General features: G+C 43.6%; 1 protein-coding gene across 1 annotated transcript in view; it reads right to left on the reverse strand.

The window, feature by feature from the left end:
* LOC133111891 (receptor-type tyrosine-protein phosphatase eta-like) overlaps positions 1-13,657 on the reverse strand; it is a 30,836-nt gene that overhangs the window by 2,826 nt on the left and 14,353 nt on the right. Inside the window, exons 16-30 of the mRNA XM_061222529.1 lie at positions 13,341-13,595; positions 9,852-10,115; positions 8,571-8,840; positions 7,221-7,364; positions 6,899-7,115; positions 6,065-6,183; positions 5,253-5,334; positions 5,126-5,170; positions 4,867-4,879; positions 4,300-4,500; positions 3,380-3,470; positions 2,936-3,009; positions 2,167-2,301; positions 1,030-1,146; positions 321-481 (exon numbers count right to left, since the gene is read on the reverse strand). Coding sequence (XP_061078513.1) covers positions 321-481; positions 1,030-1,146; positions 2,167-2,301; positions 2,936-3,009; positions 3,380-3,470; positions 4,300-4,500; positions 4,867-4,879; positions 5,126-5,170; positions 5,253-5,334; positions 6,065-6,183; positions 6,899-7,115; positions 7,221-7,364; positions 8,571-8,840; positions 9,852-10,115; positions 13,341-13,595 — 2,188 coding nt within the window. The remainder of the gene's footprint in view (positions 1-320; positions 482-1,029; positions 1,147-2,166; positions 2,302-2,935; positions 3,010-3,379; positions 3,471-4,299; positions 4,501-4,866; positions 4,880-5,125; positions 5,171-5,252; positions 5,335-6,064; positions 6,184-6,898; positions 7,116-7,220; positions 7,365-8,570; positions 8,841-9,851; positions 10,116-13,340; positions 13,596-13,657) is intronic.

Here is a 13,657-nt window from a genome sequence, read left to right on the forward strand (position 1 = left end):
AAACTTCTGACCCCTGACGTCTGCAGTGCTACAGTATGAACCCTCCCACCCCTGACCCCTGGCAATACTACAGTAAGAACCTGATGACCCCTGACCTCTGGCAGTGCTACAGTATGAACCTGATGACCCATGACCTCTGGCAGTACTACAGTAAGAACCCGATGACCCCTGACCTCTGGCAGTACTACAGTAAGAACCCGATGACCCCTGACCTCTGGCAGTGCTACAGTATGAACCTGATGACCCATGCTACAGTATGAGCTCTGGACGGGCCAGCAGGATTGTGGGTGAGGACGTCAGTGACCCTGCTCTCGGCTCACCTGCAGTGCACCACGGTGGGAGAGTTTCGGGAGTGCTGCTCCATGTGCTCCCTGACCAGGTGACGGAAGTTGATTAGCAGCTCGGTGGACTCGGGCACCCCGTGGTCGGGCCAAGCCGTGAAGTGGAACTGCCGCAGATTCCGGGTTTCTGCCGTTTTCACCTGGGACCATCAAAGCACACCGAGTGTTATTTCACCCGAGCCAACTAAAGCCCTTTTATTTTACCTGACACAACTAAAGCCCTTTTATTTTACCTGACACAACTAAAGCCCTTTTATTTTACCTGACATAACTAAAGGTCTGTTATTTTACCTGACACAACAAAATTAATTTTATTTTACCTGCCATAAATCAAGCCCTTTTATTTTACCTGACACAACTAAAGGTCTTTTATTTTACCTGACACAACTAAAGCCCTTTTATTCTACTTGACTCAACGAAAGGTCTTTTATTTTACCTGACACAACTAAAGGTCTTTTATTTTACCTGACACAACTAAAGCCCTTTTATTTTCCCAGACACAGATAATGCTCAGTCAGTTTGCGTCAAACAAATTCATATGTCACCAGGAGATGACACAGGTCTGGTGAATTTCCGTGAAAACAGAATTTAATTTTTAATCTTACAATGTAATAGAGTAGGGACAACACAATCTACATCAAACAATGGTTAAAAAAATGCTAATTAAAAAAATTGCAAATGCTCTCACGTTTTTCACATCAAAGTCTCTGATGGTCCAGTCCTCCAATGGGATGATAGACGTGGTCGTCACAGCAATGTTCTTATAGTGTTTGGTGTCGGAAGGCCAGTATTCTTCACATTTCACCTGAGGAGAGCGTGTGGATGCTTTATTTTCTGGCTGCTCAACACAACTGCTGCTACTATCTGTCCTACTTTTTTTTTTTTTTTTTCGGATTTTTCCCCTTTTTCTCCCAATTTGGTAGCCAATTGTACCTCGTCTGATTCAATTGGAGGTAGTAGTATTAGATACACCGCCCGTACCCCGTCCCTCGGTGGCCTGAAGGAGAGCGACACGCCTTCTTCAAGCCGTCTCGTCTCATGCCCGTTGCCGTGATTCCGAGGCGCCCGAGGTGCGGTGATCTACTAACCCTGCCAAGTCCCTCCCTCTGGAGCAGCGAGCCAATTATTGCTGCCCCATGTGAGCCGGCCAAATTTGGCTTTTGGCAGGACTGAGAATCGAACCCCGGTCCCTGGTGTGCAACCGCAGCAAACTGCAACCGCAAGTGCGCTGCGTCTTAGCCTGTTGCGCCACCCTATCTCTCCTACTTTGATTACTACTATGCCCACTACTACAATTGGCAGTGCTATGACTAGTATTGCTACAACTACTACTAATACTACTACTGGCAATAGTACAACGATGACTTTTGTGTTGCTACTCTTACACCATGTTCACCTTATGCAGCTCTTGCAGCCCTTTTATCGTTAGCCAGGTTAACTAGGTTATTGTGAGCATCACAACTGCAGTCAAAGAAAGGATATTCAATCATTGTTCAGATTCAGGTAAATGCATTTCTTTCGACAAAATTCTTCTGTCATTTTGGTTGGTTGCTAACATGTTAAACATCCTAAATTCTCAGGGATCTATTGCAGATCTGTTGTTTTTCAAAGTGTTAAAGCACTGGTTCTTAAATATTTTAATATCAGGACCTAGATGAGAAATCTACTACCTTTCAGGGACGCATTAAATACACAGCACAGACCCATTCTGGAACCCACCTCACACACTCCCGCAACCTATTTTTGGGCCCAAGAAACTCTGTGAGATAAGTACAGTCTATCAGACACGTATGTGACCCAGGGCAGGCACACAGAAGTTACCCACCCTTCCCATTTCGTTGCATCTGGTCAGCATGACCAGGGTGCGGACGTTCTTCTCCCAGAGCATTCTCCAGAACTCGTCCACCGTCCCTGGGAGAGGACCCTGTGCTGCAATATACTCCTTTTTGCAGTTGTAACCCTGTCAGGGCAAACACAGATAAAACCCACGGGGGCTCAATTCCAAAACCACACACTGCTAAAAACCAAAATTTCTTATATTGAGACTTCAATATAAGAATCCTAGTTCTTGTTTCTTATTTCAGCTAAATAAGACAAAAATATTGCCACAGTTTGACTCATTTCAAGATCTGCCAATGGGGCAAGAACATTTCACGAATATAAGTTAATATCAATTTCAACTTGAGAAAAAGAAATGAGATCTTCAGTCATATCACAAGCCGAAATGTAAGACAATGTTAAGACAGACTTTTATTGTAGTGCTGCTGCCAGTATAGCCTCTGCATTGCGAGCCACATTCGGGTGGCTTATGAAGCGACCTATCTCTACGGAACCTCAGGGTACATTACATTACATTATTGGCATTTGGCAGACGCTCTTATCCAGAGCGACGTACAACAAAGTGCATACCCATAACCAGGGATAAGTTCGCTGAAAGACCCTAGAGGTAAGTACAATTTCAACTGCTACCTGTACAACAAAGAAAAGGACAAGGGCCTTTTTTTTCTTTTTTTTTCTTTTTTTTTAACAAACAAACAAACAAACAAACAGAGCAAAAGTCACCAAAGTTAACTATCCAAACACAGGGTACATACCGGGATGTAGCTGGCATTGATGTAGTCGTCAAACTGACTCCCCTGGACAGACAGTTTGACTCGTGACGCGTCGTCTATGAAGGGAAAACAGAAATGAAGGGAGAAGTTACGATGAAGCGACGGCTCGGTCGCCAAAACGTTTCCAGGTGAGCAACGCTGAGAAAATGAGTCGTGTGACACCTAATGTCATACAACACGCTACAGGCTGAGAGGGGTGCATGACTGGGTCCCGGACGGTTGGTGGTTCAAGCCCAGGTGTAGCCACAATAAGATCTGTATTGCTGTTCGGCCCTTGAGCAAGGCCCTGAGCCCTACATTGCTCCGGGGGGGGGGGGATCATGTCCTGCTTAGTCTAATCAACTGTAAGTCGCTTTGGATAAAAGTGTCAGATAAATGACATGTTGTGAGGGTTGTGCCACAAAGTATAAGCTGAGGTTCACTCACACGGCAGCACGTTGCTGTAGCGGTTCTTGCCCTTGTTTTCAGGATCTGTGGCACTCGTCTTCGACTGGGCGATGCCCACCGACCGCAGGTCCTGCAGGGATAAAGGAAAACACGGCGTCGTAACTTCATGAAGCTACTTTTCCTTGTCCTGCCATCTTTCCTTCAGTGGTTCCCATCATTCCCTCTTCCTGAAGATCTCACTGTGGGTTTTCATGTCAAGCCTCGTTTGGTTCCCCTGCAACTAATTAGCAGCCGAATGGGATCTCTTGCTGTTGAATGAGGTGCTTTGTTTGGGTTTGAGTGAAAGCCTACAGGACAGTCGATCTCCAGGAACAGGGTTGGGCAGCCCTGCTCTTGCTGTTGAATGGGGTGTGCTTTGGTTTAGGTTTGGAGTGAAAGCCTCCAGGATGGTACAGGAACAGGGTTTGGAACCTCTGACATTTCAGTGATACAGTAACACACAGCGTATGTAGATCTTTGTGGTTTCCTTTCAATCAACACCCAATTTAGGCCTTGGAAACAAGGTGTATAGGGCCTATCGCCAATTATTGACTTAAGCACAGATTAAGCACAGAAATGTGCCAAAAACCAACAGACACTGTGGCCCTCCAGGACAGGAATTTCAGATCCCTGCTCTAACTACAACAAATGTTGATGGCACCTGGAACATGATGCATGAGAACCTAGTTTGGACGACTACTTACACAGTAGCCGGTTCTCAAGGGGATTTTATTTGTGTGGATAGAGTGAATTCAGGTCATTTGGGATACTTCTTTGTAAATTCAGTGGCATGGCCTCCCCACCAGTAGGCCAGACTCAGAAACTGAAGTGTCTGAAATGTCCTGAATTATGAATTCTCCCTGCATGCTGTTGAGGGGGATATAATCCTGAGCCTTGAGTTTGTGGTCCTCATGTTTTACCTCATATTGTTCAGCAAATCCACAGTTGGAATCCGCGCTCTGCTTCTTGTGGTACACCTCATACTCCACCACCTGCACAGGCACACCACTGCAGGAAAACACAACACTGTGATTACTGCGTGATACTGACTGCACAGCAAGACTGCACACACACAAACTCTCTCTCTGAGGCACACACACACACTGTTCTCTCATTCTCTCTCTCTGTCACACACACACACACAATCCCTCATACAAACACTTTCTCTCACACACACACAACAAATTCTGTCACACGAACTCTCTCTCCACACACTCACACTTGTGTATACGCATACATGCACACACACACACACACACTTCTGTATACACTTGAACACACACACTCACACAAATTTAAATTTAAAACTACAGGTAGATGTGTACTTACACTTTGTTTCTGTAAAAGAAAAAAGAAAGAAGTAAAAAAAAAAAGGTTTTCACCTTTTTAAGCAACATTACAGGAATGAAGGTGTTAGTGTCACACAATGGCTCGGGAAAAGAGTTTGATTCCCAGCTGGTGTAATGAGTTAGAGATGGGATTTGAACCCGTCCAAAGCCTCTGACCCGTCCAAAGACGTCTTACACGAACACATTAAAATCGTGCCCGAGCCAAGGGCAACAACATTATTTTGATTTTGAGGAAATTTAGTACCTTCAAATACATATACTAGTATAGCCTTGAGAACAACAGACTCACTGTGGGACCCACCACATACCCTCCCACTAGCCATTGTGCGTTCAGACCCAGACCCACTGTTTAATGTACACAGGGGTGCGAGACCCACCGCAGCCTTCAGATAATTACCTCATGGCCTCGATGGGGATCTCTGTAGGTCTCTTTTTGGCAGCTCTGTAAGGAATACATATTGATATTGATATTGATGATGTGTCATCCGTCGTCTACTTTCACAGGTTTGGAGACACGGACTCACCTCCTCCAGTACACGGCGGCCCCGACAGCAAGAGCAGTTATGACCGCTAATGTCCCGGCCACAGCTCCAGCCGTAATCACACCTGAGACAGAGAGAGAGTGAGAGGGAGAGAGAGAGAGGGGGGGGAGAGAGGGAGAGAGAGAGAGAGAGAACACGAGAAAGAGACCCATTACCACATTACAGCTGGACAGTTAGAAGCCACAAGCACATGGTGGTTTAGGTCGCTTTAGGCTGTTGACAGAGATGTCACTGTAAGCTTGTGCTATATTTCTTCAAATTTTTCAGCCTCATAATGACTTCCTTAACTTTAATTGCCGCAACTATGGTCCTCATTTGGTATTGACAAACACCAATAACAGACGCGAAAGGCAATAGAAAGCCTAGTATCAAGACTATATGCTGAAAGCTCTGCTTTCCCGAGACTAATGAAGCGATTGAACACATCTGACTAATCAGAAACACCTGTGAAGCCATTTGTCTCAAACATTATGCTGCCCTGAGATTGGAGGACAATGTACAAAAACTGCAGTAATGGCGAAACCAAAATGAATACAAATATTCTTTGAAAAAATGCACTTAAAATGCACATGTAAAATTATGGAGGAGCCAAATCATGAAAAAGAATTGTCTCACTTAATAACGTATGGTGGGACTTCCACATTTCTTTCTCTCGTTTATCCAAACTAAAATAATGAATCAGCAGGTTCCACTCCGATACTGTTGATGCTGAGCTTGAATTATTATCTTTCAATATTAGATTTTGTAAATGAACACTGGAACAGCAATAATTAACAAGAGCCACTGCTACTTACCTGGATTTTGTGGAAGGTCGACATCGTTGGCAGAAAAGGGTGACACTGAGAACAAGGATTCTGACACGTCAACCAATTCATCTTTTATCACAACGTGAGTAAACATCACCAGAGCATATCTATAAGAGAATGAGAGATTCATCGCAGCATACAGTTAATCATACTATCACTGCAGAGGCAATTCACTGATTCAGAATGGAAAGTGCTGTACTTGTCATTGGATCAGACATGAGGCAATTATAATGGATGAAATTCACGGGCCAAGCTTAAAATCAGTTGGGCTACAGTTCTGTCGCTGTATTCGGGTAAATATGGAAACACGGCACACAAGACCAGCATTGAAATTTCATCAATGTATGAAACTGATATGTGGAAGACAAATGCAACTCCAAATGCAGTGGCAAGCTGACGCAGAACACACAACGTAAATATCCCATCAAGATCCAGGACTAAAAGACCGAATCACACGCTTTTTGCTTCTCTGGGAGTGACAACACATTCCACAGTGCACAAACATGTAGTACTACTGCACAAGTAAAAAAAAAAAAAAAGAACATGTTTAAAAGACACGTCCACCTTAAAAGTTGAGGTAGATTGTTCAGTCTCAGGGCAGCTAAATGCTTTCTGATACAATCAATCAATGCTGTTTTACTCTGAATAATATAAAGAATTACTTCATATAGCAACCATAGAGCATAAAGTGGGTTCCAGAAACATAAAAGAGTAAGGTACAAAATGAAAACACAAAGCAGTAAAAAAAAGCAATAAAACAAGGAGAAGCACAGTAAAAAGTAGGAAAAAGTGGAAAAACTGCCCATTGGATACTGCTCACACCTGTAAGTTGTCACGGGCTTTAGCGGTCCGTTGTGGTATCCATTCCAGTCCGAACCAGACCCCACTTCAACCACAAGCTCAGATTCCTCATTTCGATTTTGGCCTGTGTCAATTTCACGTGCGGTTGCCAGATACGGGACACTATTATCTCCGGTCCAGTCATTATAGGTTTTATCAAGGTATTTTCGCAAACCGCTGTTGTTTTTTTCAGAAAACCCTGTAGTTGAAATAAAAATATAAAATAGAATAGAATGTAACTCAACTTTTTATTTTCCAGAAAAACTAAAACAAAATGTGCAAACACCGAAACAGAAATTCTCACCATTCAAATTGGATGTCAGTAGTATGCCATAAGCCGTAATTGGTCCGTTTTTTCCATTGAGTACACTCGAGTCGAATTTCAGAGTAAACCCATCATGCTGCTTTTCCACAACGACATTTATGTCTGGGTTTAGTTCAGGTGGAGCTTTAAAAACAAGAAATGCAAAAATGTTTGGGGAGTCAAAATGTTGACATAGAAGTTTTTTTTATTTTTCAAATAGGCGTTGGTCCTTATCTTAGAGGTACAGGGAGCAGTTGAAAATTGTACTGATCACACACACACACACACACACACACACGCACACACACGCACACACACTAATTTCATCCATCCATCCATTATCTGAACCCGCTTATCCTGATCAGGGTTGCAGGGGGCTGGAGCCTATCCCAGCATACATTGGGCGAAAGGCAGGAATACACCCTGGACAGGTCGCCAGTCCATCGCAGGGCACACGCACCATTCACTCACACACATTGCCTACGGGCAATTTAGACTCTCCAATCGGCCTAACCTGCATGTCTTTGGACTGTGGGAGGAAACCCACGCAGACACGGGGAGAACATGCAAACTCCGCACAGAGAGGCCCCGGCCAACGGGGATTCAAACCCGGGACCTCCTTGCTGTGAGGCGGCAGTGCTACCCACTGCACCATCCGTGCCGCCCACTAATTTCATGAATTTCACAATAAAAGGGAAAAAAATAAATGGGCTGGGTGGGGGTTGTCCCCTGCTTAGCCCAATCAACTGTAAGTCGCTTTGGATAAAAGCGTCAGTTAAATTACAAATTATTATTTATTATTATTTGATAAACAAATAAGTAGAAGCAGTGCGAGACCCACGGTCTCGGATTGGACCCGGTCCGTGTCAGCATCGACCCAATAGAGCAGGGGTTCAGAGCAAGGGCCGACCCGCTTCAGGATTTTGTGCCAACTTCTGCTCTTAATAATTTAATTTGCAAAATAATGTCTTGAGCAGACATTTGTATATGCACCGGCTACAGCTGCAGACTGCAGGTGTGTCCTAAAGATGTCGCTCTGCTCAAGTACGGGAGTGAACCAGCATAATTTCTTGAGCAGTCAGAAAAATGAATGAAGGCACTTTGGTTGGAACAAAGACCGGCTCGCAGACCTGCCCTCCAGGACCGGAGTTGTGCACCCCTGCAATAGAAGCAGCGCGTCATCAGCTTCGCACTGCTCAGGCATATGGGAGGGTTAGCTGCTGCGGTGTGTTTCATAGAAGAACTGCGTATAAGAAGCAGTGGCTGTCTCCGGCAGGAGAACTGTGCACTGTCCTCTCTCCCATGACGGAAAGCTAACGGCAACTTTCCATCGGGGCAACAAGCACGTACCTGTGATGCCTGTCTGACAAACATTTTCAGAGACACTGCTGCTTTTCCCACAGCCCAGGGTCCACACATGCACACTGTACGGGGTGTGGTATGAGAGGTCTTCGATGCTGTGGCTACAGCTGCCTGTGCAGGCGGGAAGGGTCGCACTCCCGTTCTCGCTCCACGTCACCCAGAACCCGTCGTTCGAGCCCTCGGGACTGTCCCACGCCAGGTTCAGCAGGGGGCCAGTGCGGTTCGGCCCGACGCAGGTGAAGTTAACGGGAGACGTGTCTTTAAAACAGAAAAAAACGAAGGAAGGAAATTACTCATTCTGTAACTATTCTCTCGACTTGACAAGGGCAGAGCAACTTGCAGAAAAGTATTTATTTATTTATTTTTGTAAATGGCAAATGATTTGCTGATTCGCACACGCGATGTGAAATGTGTACAGTGCAGCCAGTCACACATAGATGTTGCTTACAGAATTGCAGGGCTCCCAATCAGACCTGGGTCAAATAAGAAATTGTTTTCAAATACTTTTCTGTGCTTGATTGATCTTGCCTGGTGCAATTTGTGCCAACCAAGGGGACCATAAAGCATTGGACCATGGAGCACAGGCTCCAAAACACGCTCATGCTCAGTAAAGCATAGAAAAAATATTTGAATCTAAAATATTTATATATTTGACCCAGGTTTGATTAAAAAATGCTATACTAAATATGACATAAAATCTAACAGACAATTAACATGTTGCAACGTGCATATCTGACAACACACATACAGTGCGGTGGCCCATCCATCCATCCATTATCTTAACCCGCTTATCCTGGACAGGGTCGCAGGGGGGCTGGAGCCTATCCCAGCATACATTAGGCGAAAGGCAGGAATACACCCTGGACAGGTCGCCAGTCCAATGCAGGGCACACACACACCATTCACTCACACACTCATATCATTGGGCAATTTAGACTCTCCAATCAGCCTAACCTGCATGTCTTTGGGCTGTGGGAGGAAAGCGGAGTACCCAGAGGAAACCCACACGTGCACGGGGAGAACATGCAAACTCCACACAGAGAGGCCCCGGCCGACTGGGATTCGAACCCAGGACCTCCTTGCTGTGAGGCAGCAGTGCTACCCACTGCACCATCCGTGCCGCTCCAGTGCAGTGGTATCAACAGAAAATCCAAGGAAAGATTGCGCAAAAAGACAAGCTAAAAAGCGCAGGACAGTTGGTGCTCTTGTCATATCCGCTCCTGATTGCAGCAGTGCGGAGTCTGGACCGGGTGGGAGGCCAGCACTCACCTGTACAGACAGAGATGCTCATGGGAGAGCCTTCAGTCCCATCAGACGTCTGGGACGTTACCTCCAAATTGTAGCGGTTGCCTGGAACCAGCCTGGTGAATTCATAATGCAACTCTGTGATGCTGACCCCGAGTTGGTACGCGCTGCTCTGGATCGTAGCACGATAAGAGTACCCGGGTTTCAACCCGACAGGCTCCTGCCATGTTATGTTGATCATGTTTACAGATGTTGAGGACACTTTAAGACCCCGAACGCTCTCAGGTCCTGGAATGGAAATGAGAAAAGGACATCAACGTTGGAGCTTGACTGGCAGTTCACATCATGTCATCGATAACTGTATACCCATACTGCATATTCCACTATATAGCAGTATAGCACGACATAATATGAACATGGCACCAAAAAAAATAAAATATATATATATATATATATATACAGTCAGGTCCTTAAATATTGGGACAGCAACACAATTCTCATCTTTTTGGCTCTATACACCACCACAATGGATTTTAAATGAAACGAACAAGATATGCTTTAACTGCAGACTTTCAGCTTTAATTTGAAGGTATTTACATCCAAATCAGGTGAACTGTGTAAGAATTACAACAGTTTCTATATGTGCCTCCCACTTTTTAAGGGACCAAAAGTAATGGGACAATTGGCTGCTCAGCTGTTCCATGGCCAGGTGTGTGTTATTCCCTCATTATCTCATTTACAAGGGGCAGATAAAAGGTCTAGAGTTCATTTCAAGTGTGCTATTTGCATTTGGAATCTGTTGCTGTCAACTCTCAATATGAGATTCAAAGAGCTGTCACTATCAGTGAAGCAAGCCATCATTAGACTGAAAAATCAAAACAAACCCATCAGAGAAAACATTAGGTGTGGCCAAATCAACTGTTTGGAACATTCTTAAAAAGAAAGAATGCACCGGTGAGCTCAGCAACACCAAAGGACCCGGAAGACCACAGAAAACAGTCAAACAAAACAGTCAAAGTCAACAATCAAGAGAAGACTTCACCAGAGTGAATACAGAGGGTTCACCACAAGATGTAAACCATTGGTGAGCCTCAAAAACAGGAAGACCAGATTAGAGTTTGCCAAACAACATCTAAAGAAGCCTTTACAGTTCTGGAACAACATCCTATGGACAGATGAGACAAAGATCAACTTGTACCAGAATGATGGGAAGAGAAGAGTATGGAGAAGGAAAGGAACTGCTCATGATCCAAAACATACCACCTCATCAGTGAAGCATGGTGGTGGTAATGTCATGGCGTGGGCATGTATGGCTGCCAATGGAACTGGTTCCCTTGTATTTATTGATGATGTGACTGCTGACAAAAGCAGCAGGGTGAATTCTGAAGTGTTTTGGGCAATATTATCTGCTCATATTCAGCCAAATGCTTCAGAACTCATTGGATGGCGCTTCACAGTGCAGATGGACAATGACCCGAAGCATACTGCGAAAGCAACCAAAGAGTTTTTTAAGGCAAAGAAGTGGAATGTAATGGCCAAGTCAATCACCTGACCTGAATCCGATTGAACATGCATTTCACTTGCTGAAGACAAAACTGAAGGGAAAATGCCCCAAGAACAAGCAGGAACTGAAGACAGTTGCAGTAGAGGCCTGGCAGAGTATCACCAGGGATGAAACCCAGCATCTGGTGATGTCTATGCGTTCCAGACTTCAGGCTGTATTTGACTGCAAAGGATTTGCAACCAAGTATTAAAAAGTGAAAGTTTGATTTATGATTGTTAGTTTGTCCCATTATTTTTGGTCCCTTAAAAAGTGGGAGACACATAGACAAACTGTGGTAATTCCTACACTGTTCACCTGATTTGGATGTAAATACCCTCAAATTATTCATTATCTTGTTTGTTTCATTTAAAATCCATTGTGGTGGTGTATAGAGCCAAAAAGATGAGAATTGTGTCAATGTCCCAATATTTATGGACCTGACTGTATGTATATATATAGATATATTATATATATTTATATAAGTTTTTTTTGGTGCAATATATATATATATATATATATATATATATAAATATATATATATATATATATATATATATATATATATATATATATATACATATATATATATATATATATATAAATATACTGGACTGAGATGACGGCAATGAAATCACACATGATACGACTGAAGTAGCAAAGTTCAGCTTGACATTTCTTTTTTGTTAAACCAGTCTATTGAAGCAAGAATCAAATGGTGACAGGCCATTCAAAACCAATTGCCGTATTCAGAAATAGGTCAGGTAACAGCCAAGAGCTTTCCACACTATACTGCAGCATTTAGCTGATGCTTTTGCCCAGATATTACTTTTGAACATACAATCCATTTGCACAGCCAGATTGTTTTACTCAAGTAAGTCAGGTCCATTACTCAAGAGCTCAGTGGCAACACCCCAGTTAGGAATTTAACGCACAGCATTACGATCCCACCCAGTGCCATAACACTGAAACTACATTGCAGCACCTAATTAGCTTAAGCAAATGCTAAAGATGCTAACTGCTTCAGCATCGACAGCTGATTAATAAGACTAAGCTGGGTGTCTGTTAGGGTGTGTAAATGTGGAGAAGTCAACTCCAACCCAAGTCCAACTTAATTTTTCAAAGAGAACACAAACACTCACTGGTCATGGCTGTGAGAAAGTCTGGGTGACTCCTGAACTGAAACAGACCAACTGACCAACTCAGCCACAGAGATGAAGTATGACATTCCAGAAACCAGGTCACCGATAATTATCTCATTAAGGTCAGACGTATTATTGGCTTCATTTATTATCGGCAACCATGACATTCCAAGAGCAGAGGACTTTTTTTAAAGGTCAGATAATTTCAGGGGCAATTAATATTACAGCTTCAGCTACAGCTTTCCATGTTGCCATAAACACAGATGGGTGTTCCTCTTCACCAGTCGTTCCCAAACTCGGTCCTGGAGTACCCCTCTGTAAGATGGTTTTCGTTCCAACTGTCCACAATTGCCATCGAAGAATTTTAATGAGCTGTTAATCTTTCTTAATTTGGTGCGTTTCAGCTTTACCTTAAACCACATTATTCCAGAAATAGCTTTGCAATCTCATGAAGAATAAAATGACCATGTTCATATTGTGCTTCGCTGACTGCACCATCTTGCAAACAAATACATAAGAAGAGGTAACAAATAAAAGACTGAGGATAAATTATTTGGTAGTATAAGGTACAATTAATAAATGAGTTGAACACGTTTAAATTCAATTTCAATTTTTTTTTTTTTCCTTAAACGTTCAACACAATGCTAATTTGCTTTGCCTTTGAATTGTTCCAAATGGTTTGTTTTGGTAGCCAGGTGTCCACATTTTCACAAATTCGAGTCTACTAATTGACCTGTTGGATGGTGAATAATAACATCTGTAGGTGATTGACAGTGACTATGGTAATGAGGGTGATGTAGCTCATGCTGAGTCCCTGTGTGGGGTACTCACTGGTGGAGATTTCTGCCGTCACTGGAGTGCTCTGGTAGCCCATTGGCCCTACGGTTACCACAGAGATGCTGTACAGAGTCCCTGATGTCAAGTTCTTCAATGTCGTCATATTGTTTGCGGTTTGGGTTTCATTAGTTTGATAGACTATGATGAAACTGTACTGGCCCAAGTCCATGCCTTGGGGCCAACCCCAACTTATAGTAATGAAATCAGTGGTCTGCTCTTCTACAAGAATAGCTCCAGGTGGATTGGGATCTGTAATGATGACAAACATGAGACAAACAGGAGCAGAATTAAAGCTTTGTGGAAAGAAAACA

Source organism: Conger conger, chromosome 15 (genome assembly GCF_963514075.1).
Source record: "Conger conger chromosome 15, fConCon1.1, whole genome shotgun sequence".
NCBI lineage: Eukaryota > Metazoa > Chordata > Actinopteri > Anguilliformes > Congridae > Conger > Conger conger.